The 12,500-nt window shown below is 44.1% G+C and overlaps 1 protein-coding gene across 3 annotated transcripts in view; it reads right to left on the bottom strand.

Moving 5' to 3' along the window:
- adisspa (adipose secreted signaling protein a) overlaps nucleotides 1-11,430 on the bottom strand; it is a 12,264-nt gene extending 834 nt beyond the window's left edge. The window contains exons 1-5 of one of the 3 annotated variants that reach the window (XM_004562240.5): nucleotides 11,313-11,430; nucleotides 9,787-9,859; nucleotides 8,085-8,221; nucleotides 7,588-7,741; nucleotides 5,060-5,185 (exon numbers count right to left, since the gene is read on the bottom strand). In XM_004562240.5, the coding sequence (XP_004562297.1) occupies nucleotides 5,060-5,185; nucleotides 7,588-7,741; nucleotides 8,085-8,221; nucleotides 9,787-9,805 (436 nt within the window). In that variant the 5' untranslated portion in view covers nucleotides 9,806-9,859; nucleotides 11,313-11,430. Of the gene's footprint in view, nucleotides 1-5,059; nucleotides 5,186-7,587; nucleotides 7,742-8,084; nucleotides 8,222-9,786; nucleotides 9,860-11,205 lie in introns of all 3 variants that reach the window. The other 2 variants (XM_004562241.5, XM_076884519.1) reach the window with 2 other exon arrangements.
- Between the last annotated feature and the right edge of the window lie 1,070 nt (nucleotides 11,431-12,500).

Raw genomic sequence — 12,500 nt, 5'->3', positions numbered from 1 at the left:
ACAGAAGGAGAAGGAAAGAAAAACAGATGAGAAGAGAGACGGAGAGAAAAGACCTGCTGAAAAAAAACAAGCAAAAGAAAACAACACAGCAGGAAACCACGGCAACAGCCAACATCAGCATCAGTAACAGTAAATAATAAATACTGAATGTTACTGAGCAGCATGAAGGACGGATTATGATGTTTAGAGGCAGAATAACAGTGGAGGTGTTCGTCACTGAGTTCATGTTTGGAACTTTGATTTCTGTTTTGGGGTTTACAGGTTATTTTGGAGGTGTGGTCTTAAACTTTTGATCAGCTGTAAAACAGCCTGTTTCAGTTTAAACGTTGTTTTCATTAAACTGCATGATCAGAAAATGATTTTGTCTCACTCCCATTTCTCCTTGTTCCATGTTGAAGCTACTGGGAACCTTGTTAAGATCCAAACATGCAAAAATATGATTTTGTGTCATTTTTCAGGTGGTCTTAAACTTTTGATCGGGACTGTAACATCACTCCAGATAAGAATCCTTTTTTCTTTCTCATCCTCTTGCGTTAACATCTGTTTAACTTATTAATATCAGTTAGTCGATTCAAGGTGATGCCATAACTATTTCCACACCCATGTAAGCGACATTAGCCATACACACATGACTATGGGCACACTAAGGTCACAGCTGCACACACGTGTTCTCAGCCTGCTATAACTCTAGACAAAGGGGAGCAGCAATTTTAACGCATAGAAATGTTAATTTTATAGTACTCAACATGGTTATAGACACAGAGGGTAGAAGAAGAAAACAAAAATATTGAGGAACTTGGAAAAAAAATCTAATCCTTATAAGAGGATTATGTGTCCCAGCAAGATCAGGAAATAATTAACAAAATACGCAAAACAAAACTAGAATTAAATGAAATTATTAATTAAAAAAACTCAAATCTTAGTACAAAGACTTGGCTTGCAAACTTTTGAATACGGTAACAAATCCGGTCAATTCTTAGCTAACCAGTTAAAAAAGAAAGAAAGAAAAAAGAACTATATGTGCTGTTAAAGATTTATCTGGGAACATAATATATGACCCTGAAAGAATAAACAGTCTGTATTTTCCACAGATAAACCCATCAAAAAATTGATCAGTTTCTTGGTAACGTCCTCCTTCCGAAACTACCAGACAGGTAACTAATAGCACTGGATTCTCCGCTGACATCAGGTGAACGCCAGGAAGCAATGTTTTTAACATTTGTAATGCGTGTTTGCACCATTAAGCCTGAAGGTGGCGCTGCCACTGGCTTTTCTTAACCTCTCTCACTTCACTGCAAACAAAATAAAGTTGAGTGCAGCCTGAAAAAAGAAAGATACCACAGCGTCACTGAAACTCACTCGAACGTTGGAGGGTCACATTGTCACGGTCCAGTTTGAGTTCTTGTATTTTTATATTATGGTTTATGTTCTAAGTCCTTGGTTGTACGGTTTTGATTATTGTCATTTCCCTAGGTTTCAGTTATGGTTGTCAAGATAAGATAAGATAAGATAAGATAAGCTTTATTAGTCCCACACATGGGAAATTTGGGTTTAGTTCTTAGGTTTTGTGTGATGGCTTCCCTATGTTCCGTGTTGTGTCTACTGTGCCTTTCTGCCCCATGTTTCAGGTCTCTATGTTCTGTCTCCCCAGTCTGTTAAGTTTACATGTCTTGAGTTCAGTCAGTGTGTTTCCTGTTTCACGTTGAAGGTCTGTGTCTCATGTCAGTGTTTCTAGTTTTGCTTCCCTTGTCTAGTTCAGCCTAATTACTCCCAGCTGTGCTCTCCTTCTGTGTCTCATTACCCTCGTTATCCTTCAGTGTATTTAAGCCTTGTGTTTCTCTTTGTTAGTGTCACGTCCTCCCTCATAGCTGTGTGTGATTCTCCCCGAGTCTCCTCGTGTATTAGTTTTTCCCAGTTTAGTTTGCAAGGTTTTGTATCACCTTTATTTCTGTTCAGCAATTAAAGCTGCATTTTTTAGTTAAGTTCCCGCTCTGGTGAGTTTGCGTTTGGGTCCTTCTCCTGCTTGCACACAGCTGTTTTGTGACACACATTTACCCAAAACTTCTTTTCAAATGGGCCCCGTTGCCTAACGTTCGCTCCCCCAGCCTCGCCAACTGATCAAAGTGAGTACTCCCGAACATTAAGCACGTCTGGGTCCACACAAGGGTTCCATCAGCACAGTGTGCAGTGACCAGCAGCCCAACAATGGCTGCCATTGTTGGGCTGCCAGCAGGAGGGTCTCTCGTGGCGGCCACCAACTACTATCAAAGGTGCATCAGCTCTACGTGCAGCAGCAGCTCATGTGGTGAAGTCATCCCTCACATCCAGGACTGCAGCACCTGGTAGTCCAGCTTCTTCTTTGATAAGCAGCCCCACTGGGATGACCCCACTGACTGAGGAGGCACAGCACAAGGCGGGGGTCTTGGGTGTGGTGACGAACAGTCAGATCACCTGTGTTTCCTGGGAGATGGTGATGTAGCAGCAGGCGACTGGGAGCATTGATGCGGGTAGCCCCACCTCCTCGTGATCCTGTGTTCTCTCTTGGTCCACGCCACCACACTTGATGGGGAATCGAACCATCAGCCAATGCTAGGTGACGGGAGGAAGTCGTGTTTACAGCCTTACTTTCTGTTTTTCCTTCTTTCGTCATAGTGTGGCTGCGTCTTCTGTTCCTCTAACCTCACTTTTTAAATTAACAACCAATAATAAACTTAAAAAAAAAACAGAAGCAGCCAATAATGACCTCTCTGTTGGTGCTCGAGCCTGCTTTGGGTTTCTTGGGTTACTGGTGTGGTGCGGATGGCCTAAGCCGGCAGCACAGGCCCTGGTGTAATTTAGATGACCATCCATGTAGGCTCTAATGGGAGGAAGACGAAGGCCACTCTTGAGTCTCTCACCTCCCACTACCCACTGGACCTCATGACCAACTCCATTGCCGTGATAAATGCCAGAGGGGAAATCGTGCAGCCTGCCATAACTCCAATTCCCAGGTGTTGCCAGGCTGTGGTGGTGTTCTCAGCTGTCACACAAAACTGTAAATCCTTAAAGTGGGTCTTGACCAGTCCTGTGATGTGGTTTGGTACGCTGAAATAGTTGAAGGCCATCCACAAGATCTAATGCAGAACTGACCAAAAGGCGTTGGCAAGGTCTAAAAAGACCACGTGATGGTCTCTTTGTTCTTTCTCAGCAGTTTGAATCTGGTGCCAGACGACGCTGGCATGCTCCAGACATCCAGAGAAGCTCCGCCTTCTGCACTGATGTGTCAATATAGTTGTTTCTTTGCAGGAAAGCAGATAGTCTTTGGGCCAAGACACTGAAGGAGATTTTTCCCTCTACGTTCAGCAGGCTGATCTGGCGAAACTGTCTGATGGATGAGGAGTTCTTCTCCTTAGGGATCAGAATACCTCTTTCTCTTCTCCAAGCCTTTGGAATCACTCCTTTCTGCCACGCTACCTTTATCAGCGTCCACAGGTATTTGAGGACTCGTGGGGTGTTTTTGTAGAGCCTATATGAGATGCCATTAGGTCCTGGGGCCGATGCTGCTCTTGCCTGCTTCACTACCTTCTCCACTTCACTCCATGTTGGTGGTCTTATGTCCATTTGGTGTTCAGGTGCCTGGATAGGTGGCATATCAGTCGGAATGATAACTGGTTCATGCCTCTATCAATTTCCTGCTGTCTCCTGGAATTTAACTGGTTGAAATGGCCTTTCTGCTCTGAGTCTTGTTCTTTACCCCACATCGCTCAGCCCCATAGCTGTAGATGATGGTTCCCAGGTTCTCCAGCTTCCTTTCAACTGGACCCTTTTGTTGATCTAGTATAAGAGCCAGACCCACTCTCTTTTCTCACTGGATCTGGGCCACAGAATCTGATCTTTCCTACCTTCCATCTTCCTTTCCCTTGCTGGTAGTGGTTGGCTAGACTCAGTGTTGGAAGACTCTGTTAGCTGTTTCTGAATGAGCTCTGGGCTGGTTGATGGTGTTGATTGTGGCTGGCTTGGAAATGTGTTGCTAGCTGTTGGTGGCTAAACTCCAAGCTAGCGGCTGATATTAAGCTAGAGCTACAATCTAATATTTCAAGGCCCATGTCAGTTGTTAGTTTTGGCCAGCCACAAATGCAGTCCTGCAGCTTCTTTCCTACCATCATTGATGGTCCATTATTTGCAATGCTGGTTGATCTATTCATCGGTGGTACCGTTCCATGGTTCGTTGCCATTAAATCCGTCCGGAAAGGGTCTTCTTTCACCCCTGCTCTCGCAGACCCTTCTCTTTTGAGACTTCTGTAGCAATAATGGGTGTACCCAGGTACGCTAAAAAACGCTGGGTCCTGCTGGTATGAGGCACTAACCCACACCAGCCCCATTAGGGTCTATTCCCTCCTGTCAGCAGTCTTTCCAGGCTGTCATCTGGTCTTTCCCTGATTCTCAGCTGCCCATTCGCAGCGGTCACTGGTGGTAAAAAACTACATTTCCGCGAAAATGACGTCACTTCCAATTTCGGGCAGAACATGGCGGACATGCGATAGTTCGTGCTGATGGACGGAGGAAGTGTTATGAACAGCTGATCGGATCGGCAAAGCGTGTTTCTGGAATATTATGTTTTTGTTGCTGCAAGTGCTTTTTATGCAGTTTTTGCAAAGCTTTATGTGGAAGGAAACTGTGACCGAGGACAAGCTGATGGCATAAGATGTAAGTACAACTCCTCCGGTTTCATATGCAAAAAAAATTTTTGCGCTAGCTCACGTGGTTGCAGTGCTACCGGGATTTAAAAATAGTTACGCAAAACGGAGCGTGCTGCTCTGACCGGTTTTAAAGGGTTAAAATCTCCACATATCCTTTCTTCAGGACTCCTTCCACCTTAACAAGAATCTCAGTTCCAGATGTACTGAAGCATAATACTCATACTATAATGTTTCACTGTGCTGCACTGTGTCCTGTTGAACTGTGTTTGATCTGTGTACAGTCAACAAGGTAATAAAGATGCAGTCCTGTATGATTAGGACCTGTTTACTCTGTCTGTGCGCGCGTATGTGTGTGTATCTGTCGGTGCACAAGCACCTACCAATGACCCTGGCCTGGAGTCTGACCTTTAGACTGCTGTCTTTTCTCCCTCTGGTTACCATGGTGATCTCCTCCTGTTGCACCCCCTCCTGGTGAGTTCTGTATTCACATGTTACCTTTACACCTCCTAAAGAGAACGAGGGAGTGAGGAAGGAGACAAGTTATTCATACGCAGTCTGCACCACGCTGAGTCCAATGAACTTTAGAAACATCATCAATGCAGTTAAAGGAATACTTTAGCCCCAGGTGTACCAACCCTGTGCTGCGGCATATCTATGTCTAATGTATCAAAGACTGCATTTACCTCAAGCAGCAAAGAACAAAACATTCAGCACTCCTAACTCTAACAAGCACAGACTCAGTAACTCTGATGCCATCTTAACCCTGAGTGACGATGTTCTAATGTAATGCTTAAATAAGTTGTAGACAGTCTTCTTCAAACGTTTTGCTATAAAAGGAAACTTTGAGATTGGTATTCGGCTCGACGGCCGTCTGGTTTTTTTTAGGTGTGGTTGCACAAAAGCTGAAGTATTCTGGGACACAGCCAGAGGACAGACAGTTGGTAAGTGCAGAAACAAACAGTGACATCCAAAGCTTGAAGAACGTTTTCGTTGCACCACAGATCTTTAAAGCTCGTCCTCAGAGACTCAGTCTGTTCACTGAAAGCCATCAGTGCTTTCATTTCTTGTTATTGTAGCTGAACACTCTTCTCCTTACCCTCCCTCTTGTCTTTTATGATTGAAAATGTCTTTATTCATCCAGGGTAGCCATTTTGGACACTGTGGACCGGCATGTCTATTACACACTTTGCTGTGACAGTGGGTTGAACGTCCACACTCCAGTGAACTCATGTGTTGGTATCTTCCCCTCTAATTACAACCCAGTTCTTGCTTATCCAGGACATTGAAGCTGTTCCTGGACGGGGAAATTCAGGAATGTGGTTGATTTATTTTTTTGTGGCTGTTCCTTTGAAGACTAGATCCATGCAGCTGCAATGAAGGAGAGCTGACTGGTTTGTTTGGTTTAGCTCCTTAGTGCTAAACCAAGCCTGGGAGGTGTTGAGCTGCTAGAGAGATGAATCCAGCTGTTTCTGCTGAGACACTGGCAACAGCAGTCAGCTGACTCTTGATCTCAAACCTGCTCGAGAGCAGAGATCTGTTATTGCGGTACTGAGATGCTTGGGTCAGGCAGAGACAGTGTCACAGCTGTATGGAGAGCTGAGCTTTGGCATACTATTACAGACGAGAGCTCAAATACTGGGCCTGCTGACACGAGGCAGACTCGAGTTTTGTTCTACGTAGGCTTCCAGGATCGCTTTTAACCCAAGATGGCTTATGCTCAGTTTATTCACACGGGCTAATCAGTGTAATGTAATACAATCATTCAGTTACTCAGGGTTTTAATTTAGGTTCGTACTTTCAAAAATAGCAAGGTGTTACCAATATTCTCAGCACAGAGACGCAGACGCTGCCACAGACAGTAGACACTAACGCCATATTTTGGTTTCGTTTTTAGGTTTTCACTTCCTGGTGTTGGGAAATGTGACCATGCATATACATTTTCCTTAGGATGTCTTTCTCCCCTAACCCCAATCAGTCGCAGCAGATGGCCCCGCCCCTCCCTGAGCCTGGTTCTGCCGGAGGTTTCTTCCTGTTAAAAGGGAGTTTTTCCTTCCCACTGTCACAAAAATGCTTGCTCATAGGGGGTCATATGATTATTGTGGGGTCTTTACCTTATAATATAAAGCACCTTGAGGCGACTGTCGTGATTTGGTGATATATAAATTGGAATTTCAAAATACATTTCTTGGTTACAGACTTGTGTTGTGCTCGTGTGAAAAGATTCCACAGAAACATTAGTCCCAAAAAGTAATCTTCAATTCAATTCAATTCTATTTTATTTATATAGCGCCAAATCACAACATAAGTCGCCTCAAGGCGCCTCATAGATACAGAGAAAAACCCAACAATCATATGACCCCCTATGAGCAAGCACTTTGGCGACAGTGGGAAGGAAAAACTCCCTTTTAACAGGAAGAAACCTCCGGCAGAACCAGGCTCAGGGAGGGGCGGGGCCATCTGCTGTGACCGGTTGGGCTGAGAGAAGGAAGACAGGATAAAGACATGCTGTGGAAGAGAGACAGAGGTTAATAACAGATATGATTCAATGCAGAGAGGTCTGTTAACACATAGTGAGTGAGAAAGGTGACTGGAAAGGAAAAACTCAATGCATCATGGGAATCCCCGGCAGCCTACGTCTATTGCAGCATAACTAAGGGAGGATTCAGGGTCACCTGGTCCAGCCCTAACTATATGCTTTAGCACAAGTGAGGACGCTGGTGGACAGAGTCTAAGGAGCTCCTTAGACTAGCATGACCTGGATTACTGAGAACCTACAGACTTACTGCTGGGCAGAGAACCTAACCCACCATGGTCACCTGCTCTGTGCAGCAACAGTCTGCTCCACAACACTGCAGGTTAGACATATGTGCAAGCATGTCCTGAAGTATGCCTGTACACCTATACTTACCCTCCAGTGTGGAGTTAATACGCTGGACCCGCAGGCTGGGCGACCTCCGAGATGGAGAAGAGGAGGGAAGACATGAGAGCTCTTTGCCCAGTGTGGGGACATCTGGGACAGTGAAGACAATCTCATAACAGTGGTGGCTCTTCAGGAAACCAGCCTTGACAGAGGAGCGACGTGTTAGAGGCAAAGAGTAGAAAACATTGGATCAAATAGCTCAGGAGGATGTGGGCTAACACAGCCCGTGGTGTCACATTTTCATGGCTCAGTTTAATGTTGTTTTGTTGTTCCACCATTCCTCAGCCGGACTTTACATTTTACAAATGTATCCGGATGAAACATCCATGAACATGGAAATCAATCAAATCGTAAACCAGCAGACTTTCTCTGCTCATTCATGAAAACACCTTGTGGTCATTTTATCAACACTTCACCTGAAAAATCGCTTACAATGATGAAATCATGACGAACAACTGTGTTCGTTTGACGGTGTGCAGACACACCTTCACCAAGTAGCTGCCATCCTTCTCTGAGACAGCAATGAGCGTAGCGACGTTCGACTGGTCATCTCTCCGTGTTGGAGAGCCAGGGGGCTCGTCATCGTCAGGGAAACGCACCCCACCTGCTTTGGACGTAGAGCCTGGGGACAGACAGGTAACATCAAACCACGGCAACCGTAGAAATGAACACAACTGCTGTCAACGTGTTTGCTGAGATGGAGAACAGCAAACCGATACAATCTGAGAGCATAACACCAACTACTGTACTGTCACATTATTAGGTACACCTGTTCCACTGCTCATCACAGCAATCCAAACATCTAATCAGCCTTTGACATCAGCAGGAATTTAAAGCATTTAGACAGGACGGCCTGCTGGAGCTCAAACTGAGCATCAAAGTAAGAAAGATGAACGTGGCATGGTTCATGATGTCAGGCGGGCTGCTGTGAGTATTTCAGACATTGTCGATGGGCTGGGTTTATCCTGCATAATCATGTCTGCTATCACCAAGGTTAGACAAGAGGAGACGGACTCCAACAGCCTCGACAGTCACCAGATTTCAGTCCAGCACAGCATCCTTGGGATGTGCATGAAAGGGAAATTTGGATGAGCAGGAATTTGATTGAAAGCATAAATGCAATGCTGGACTGTATTCAGGAAAGTGAGCGATCTGGAGCTGTGGCTGACAAAAGTACAAAATGCTTAAGTAAGAAGTGCATCAACACAGTAGCAAATGAAAATCTTTAGTAGTGAAGCACGTGTAGAGACAGCAAAGGTGTGTGTGAAGACAATAAGATTGTTTGATGTGGGTGAGGAGGTGTGTTACTGACTTTTGTGCTGTGGGCCAGTTGAGCCAAAACAACCTAAAAAATTGTAGTAAAACAATTCAGTTCCATTTTATACAGTGGCGACTCACAGCAACAGCTGCTTCAAAGAAACATCTGGATGGACTATGTGCTGGACCAGTGCTTCCTACAGCACAGCACCAACTGCAACTCATCAGATGCAGAACGATGCAGCACAGACACAATGTGATATTCCCATGTGTGTCTCAGTTAGACATTACAGCTTTCTCTACAGTTTGTGAATCAATATGAAAAATGCTTCCAAACTGGTTGTAGGACACACACCGATTGTCATGTGGTACTTTTCTACTCTGCTTAAGCACTCAGAGAACAGCTGGTAGCAGCTGTGGCTCAGCAGACCATCGACAAATCAGAAGGTAGGTGATTTAGATTCTCCTGCTCTTAGATTGCAAAGACGAGCAGAAGGTGCGAGGCTGATGAGAATCTGTGACCAAAACAACACAAGTGACAGACGGACCAAAGGACCCCGTCATTGTGATTCACTGATGCTAAAACTTCAGTGTTGGATGGGTTACAGCAGAGAGAATGTAAACTACATGGCATAACGCAGTCAGAACATTTTGATGAGCTGGATTGTTTTTGGTGCTCATTTTCAGTGCAGACACATATTTTTAGAAACATACAGGAAAAAAACAACAAACACAAACAGAGCCGTTAAAAGCACAGTGAGAAAATATCATGTGCTTTCTGCATTTGCCAGGCCCTCTGCTCATTCAAATCACCTGTACCTGTACTACTTGCCACTTTATCACGAAACGGGATACAGCGCCCCCTGGTGGTTTCAAATAAAGGCCAGTCACAAGTAGCATTCATAAACACACAAGCAGCATCACACTCACCTTTTCTTCCTGTTGCCATGGTGATGTGGTTAGGATTTAGGTTAGACAAAACCCAAGTACTGTCATCACTGACCTGAGTGTGAGAGCACAGGGAGACAGAGAGCACGGTGTCACAGCTCTGTGGTGGAGATGGACAGTACAGACCGATATCACATGGTCTCTTCCTCCACGTCCTTCTTTGTCCTGTTGTCCCATTTTTACTTTAGTCTATTATATCCCTTGGATATGAATACCAGTCAAATATAATCTGTCACTGATTTTTTTTTCATCAGTCCGAGACCACAAATTGATTATTTGAATAGAGTACAACTGCCACTCTGATTTTTAAAGCTCAGTCACTGCAAACTGACCAGGCTCTCCTTTATGACCTGCAGCTGGTCTGATCTGGAGAACTAAGGAGCAGGAGCCGAAGTTCATTTTGATCAATTTCTAATTTCAGCACAAAGCAACAGCCTTGTAAAGGAAAAGTATGTGCAGAGATAAAACTGGTGACAGAAAAGAGCCACAGGACGAGCCCTGGAGCCATGGGCAGAGAGGGGAACAAGAACAAGCACGCACAAAAGTTTGCTGTTGCTTTCAGTAGTTTTTCTACAGAGTCAGATAAACACACAACACGGAGACATGCACAGCACATGACACTGTGTGCTGTTCTGGCCCACAGACAGGTGAGCTGTCAGCATCACAGGTCATGGGTTGTCTTATTTCACTGCTAGTAAAAAAATAAATATGATCCATGTATTTATTGCTATTTCACTGTCACATAGGCGTTTTTATTATGGTAGTTTTTGTTTTTTATTGCACATGATGAAAACTCTTTGCTGCCACAGGTTTTCACTGTTGTGTGGTCTGATTACCAGCACTGATATCTCCTCTCTTCTACTATGTAAAGCTTCCCTATTTAAATTAAATAAATGAGAAAATATTCTTTTAAAAAATTAGTAAAATTCAAGAAATTCAACTGAAATGAGTTGAATGATGATTACTCGATATTGTAGCCTGCCCATTAAATTATTAGAGGCTTTCTTCTAATTCCAAGATTATCAGTAACAATTACAACACAGTAATCCAGCGATTATTTGTCTTACAATACATTTAAATGGCTTTTTGCTGCAGTGCTTTACAAATGAAGCTGGATCCCGTACAGCGGGCTGCTGTGTCCGCGCTACACACAGAAATCAAAAAGGTGAAAATCCTCTGTGCTGTTTTTATCACAGCGTGTCCAGAAGTCACAAAGCTTTTGGAAGCACTTTAATATCGAGAGCTGAAACGTCTCAGTGTCACGGGAGCTTAAAGAGGACAACACCCATCCTGCTCAGCTGTACGGAGGGACGCAGGCACCTGAGGGCTTTGTAACACTGGGCAATAATGCGCTACATAACCATTCGGGATGCATAATAATAAAAGCAGGGTGCTACTTACAGGGACTGTGTCAACCCGTCAAATACAGATCCACACCCATCCAGGCTGCATCCTGCACCAACCTGCTGGTATAGCTAAACGCACGCAGTCACATAGGAAGTACGTACCGCTTAGTTCAGATCATCCGAGCTGCGCGCTTCCCGCTCTGGCGTCCGTCTTTGGGCAGCTGGCAGGATGCTGCTGTGCTCTACATGCACACTCACGTGTCCCGCGCGCGGACTGCTCGGCGGACACGCGCGTGTAGCAGACAGCCACACAGCGGGCACAGATGGTCACCGTTACATAACAAGGCGCGTCAGATGGGTCCAAATGTCCGGTTTCCACCGCGGCGTTAAGGCCTCACACGTGTAAGACTCAAAGCAGAGTGTACCTGGTAAAATGTCTGTTTCTACTATTTCCATCTATTATTTCAGGATTTTACTCAGAAATGTTAACTGTATGTTAACCAAGTCTTGCCACTTACATATGATCAAACCTCCAACCTTGCCATTAGTAGATGACCTGCCCAAATCTCCTGAGACACAGCCATCCCATTTATGTAGAATGTATCATTTAGAGGCACTCTGAACAACCTGAAGATGTGCCGAGTCAAAAGTCACCCAAGGTAGGCACGAATCTGTCAGTGGCACAAACACAAACAATGACTTCTTTTTTCACTTCATTAAGTTGGAGAAAGCTGCACTCTAAAAAGTAACCAGGCCTTTTACCTCCACTTGATTAAATCCATGGCTGCAACATAAAAATTCTAATTTATTGATTAAGACAGACCTTCTAAGTTGCAAACTTTCTTTTTTGGTTGTGTTGAAATAATAATGTTGGTAATTACATTAAATTAATTTTATATGTAATTTCAAATTAAATCCCAATGTTAGTGGGTTCAAAATAAAATTCAAGCTGTAATTACTTAAAGAAATTGAATAGATAACTTATTTTATTTCCACTGTAACTTCTGATTTCAAGTTCCCACTTAACTAGCCCGGACAAATTCACATACGGTGCGTTGCATGGTGGACTTGCAAGCTTTTGTAAAAGACATTTCCAGGTAAATAACATTTCATTTACAGTTCTAACAAAGCAAAGCATTTGTGCTACTCACTTGTACTGGATGATGTGATGCTCATACATTTAAGGAGATATTTTGCACTACCACATGTGGCTAATGCTAGCCATTCTAAACTTAGCACAGCAGAGGATAAGACTTATAGTTTCATTTGACAAAAGTCTTCAGCTAGAGAGCACTGCTGTGGCCAGGAAAAGCGTGGCTAAAGTTCTGCTACACAGTGCAATCTCATTTT

This window comes from Maylandia zebra, linkage group LG6 (assembly GCF_041146795.1).
Source record: "Maylandia zebra isolate NMK-2024a linkage group LG6, Mzebra_GT3a, whole genome shotgun sequence".
NCBI lineage: Eukaryota > Metazoa > Chordata > Actinopteri > Cichliformes > Cichlidae > Maylandia > Maylandia zebra.
Note: the sequence above shows the minus strand (reverse complement) of the source record. Positions and strands in the feature narration are given on the sequence as shown.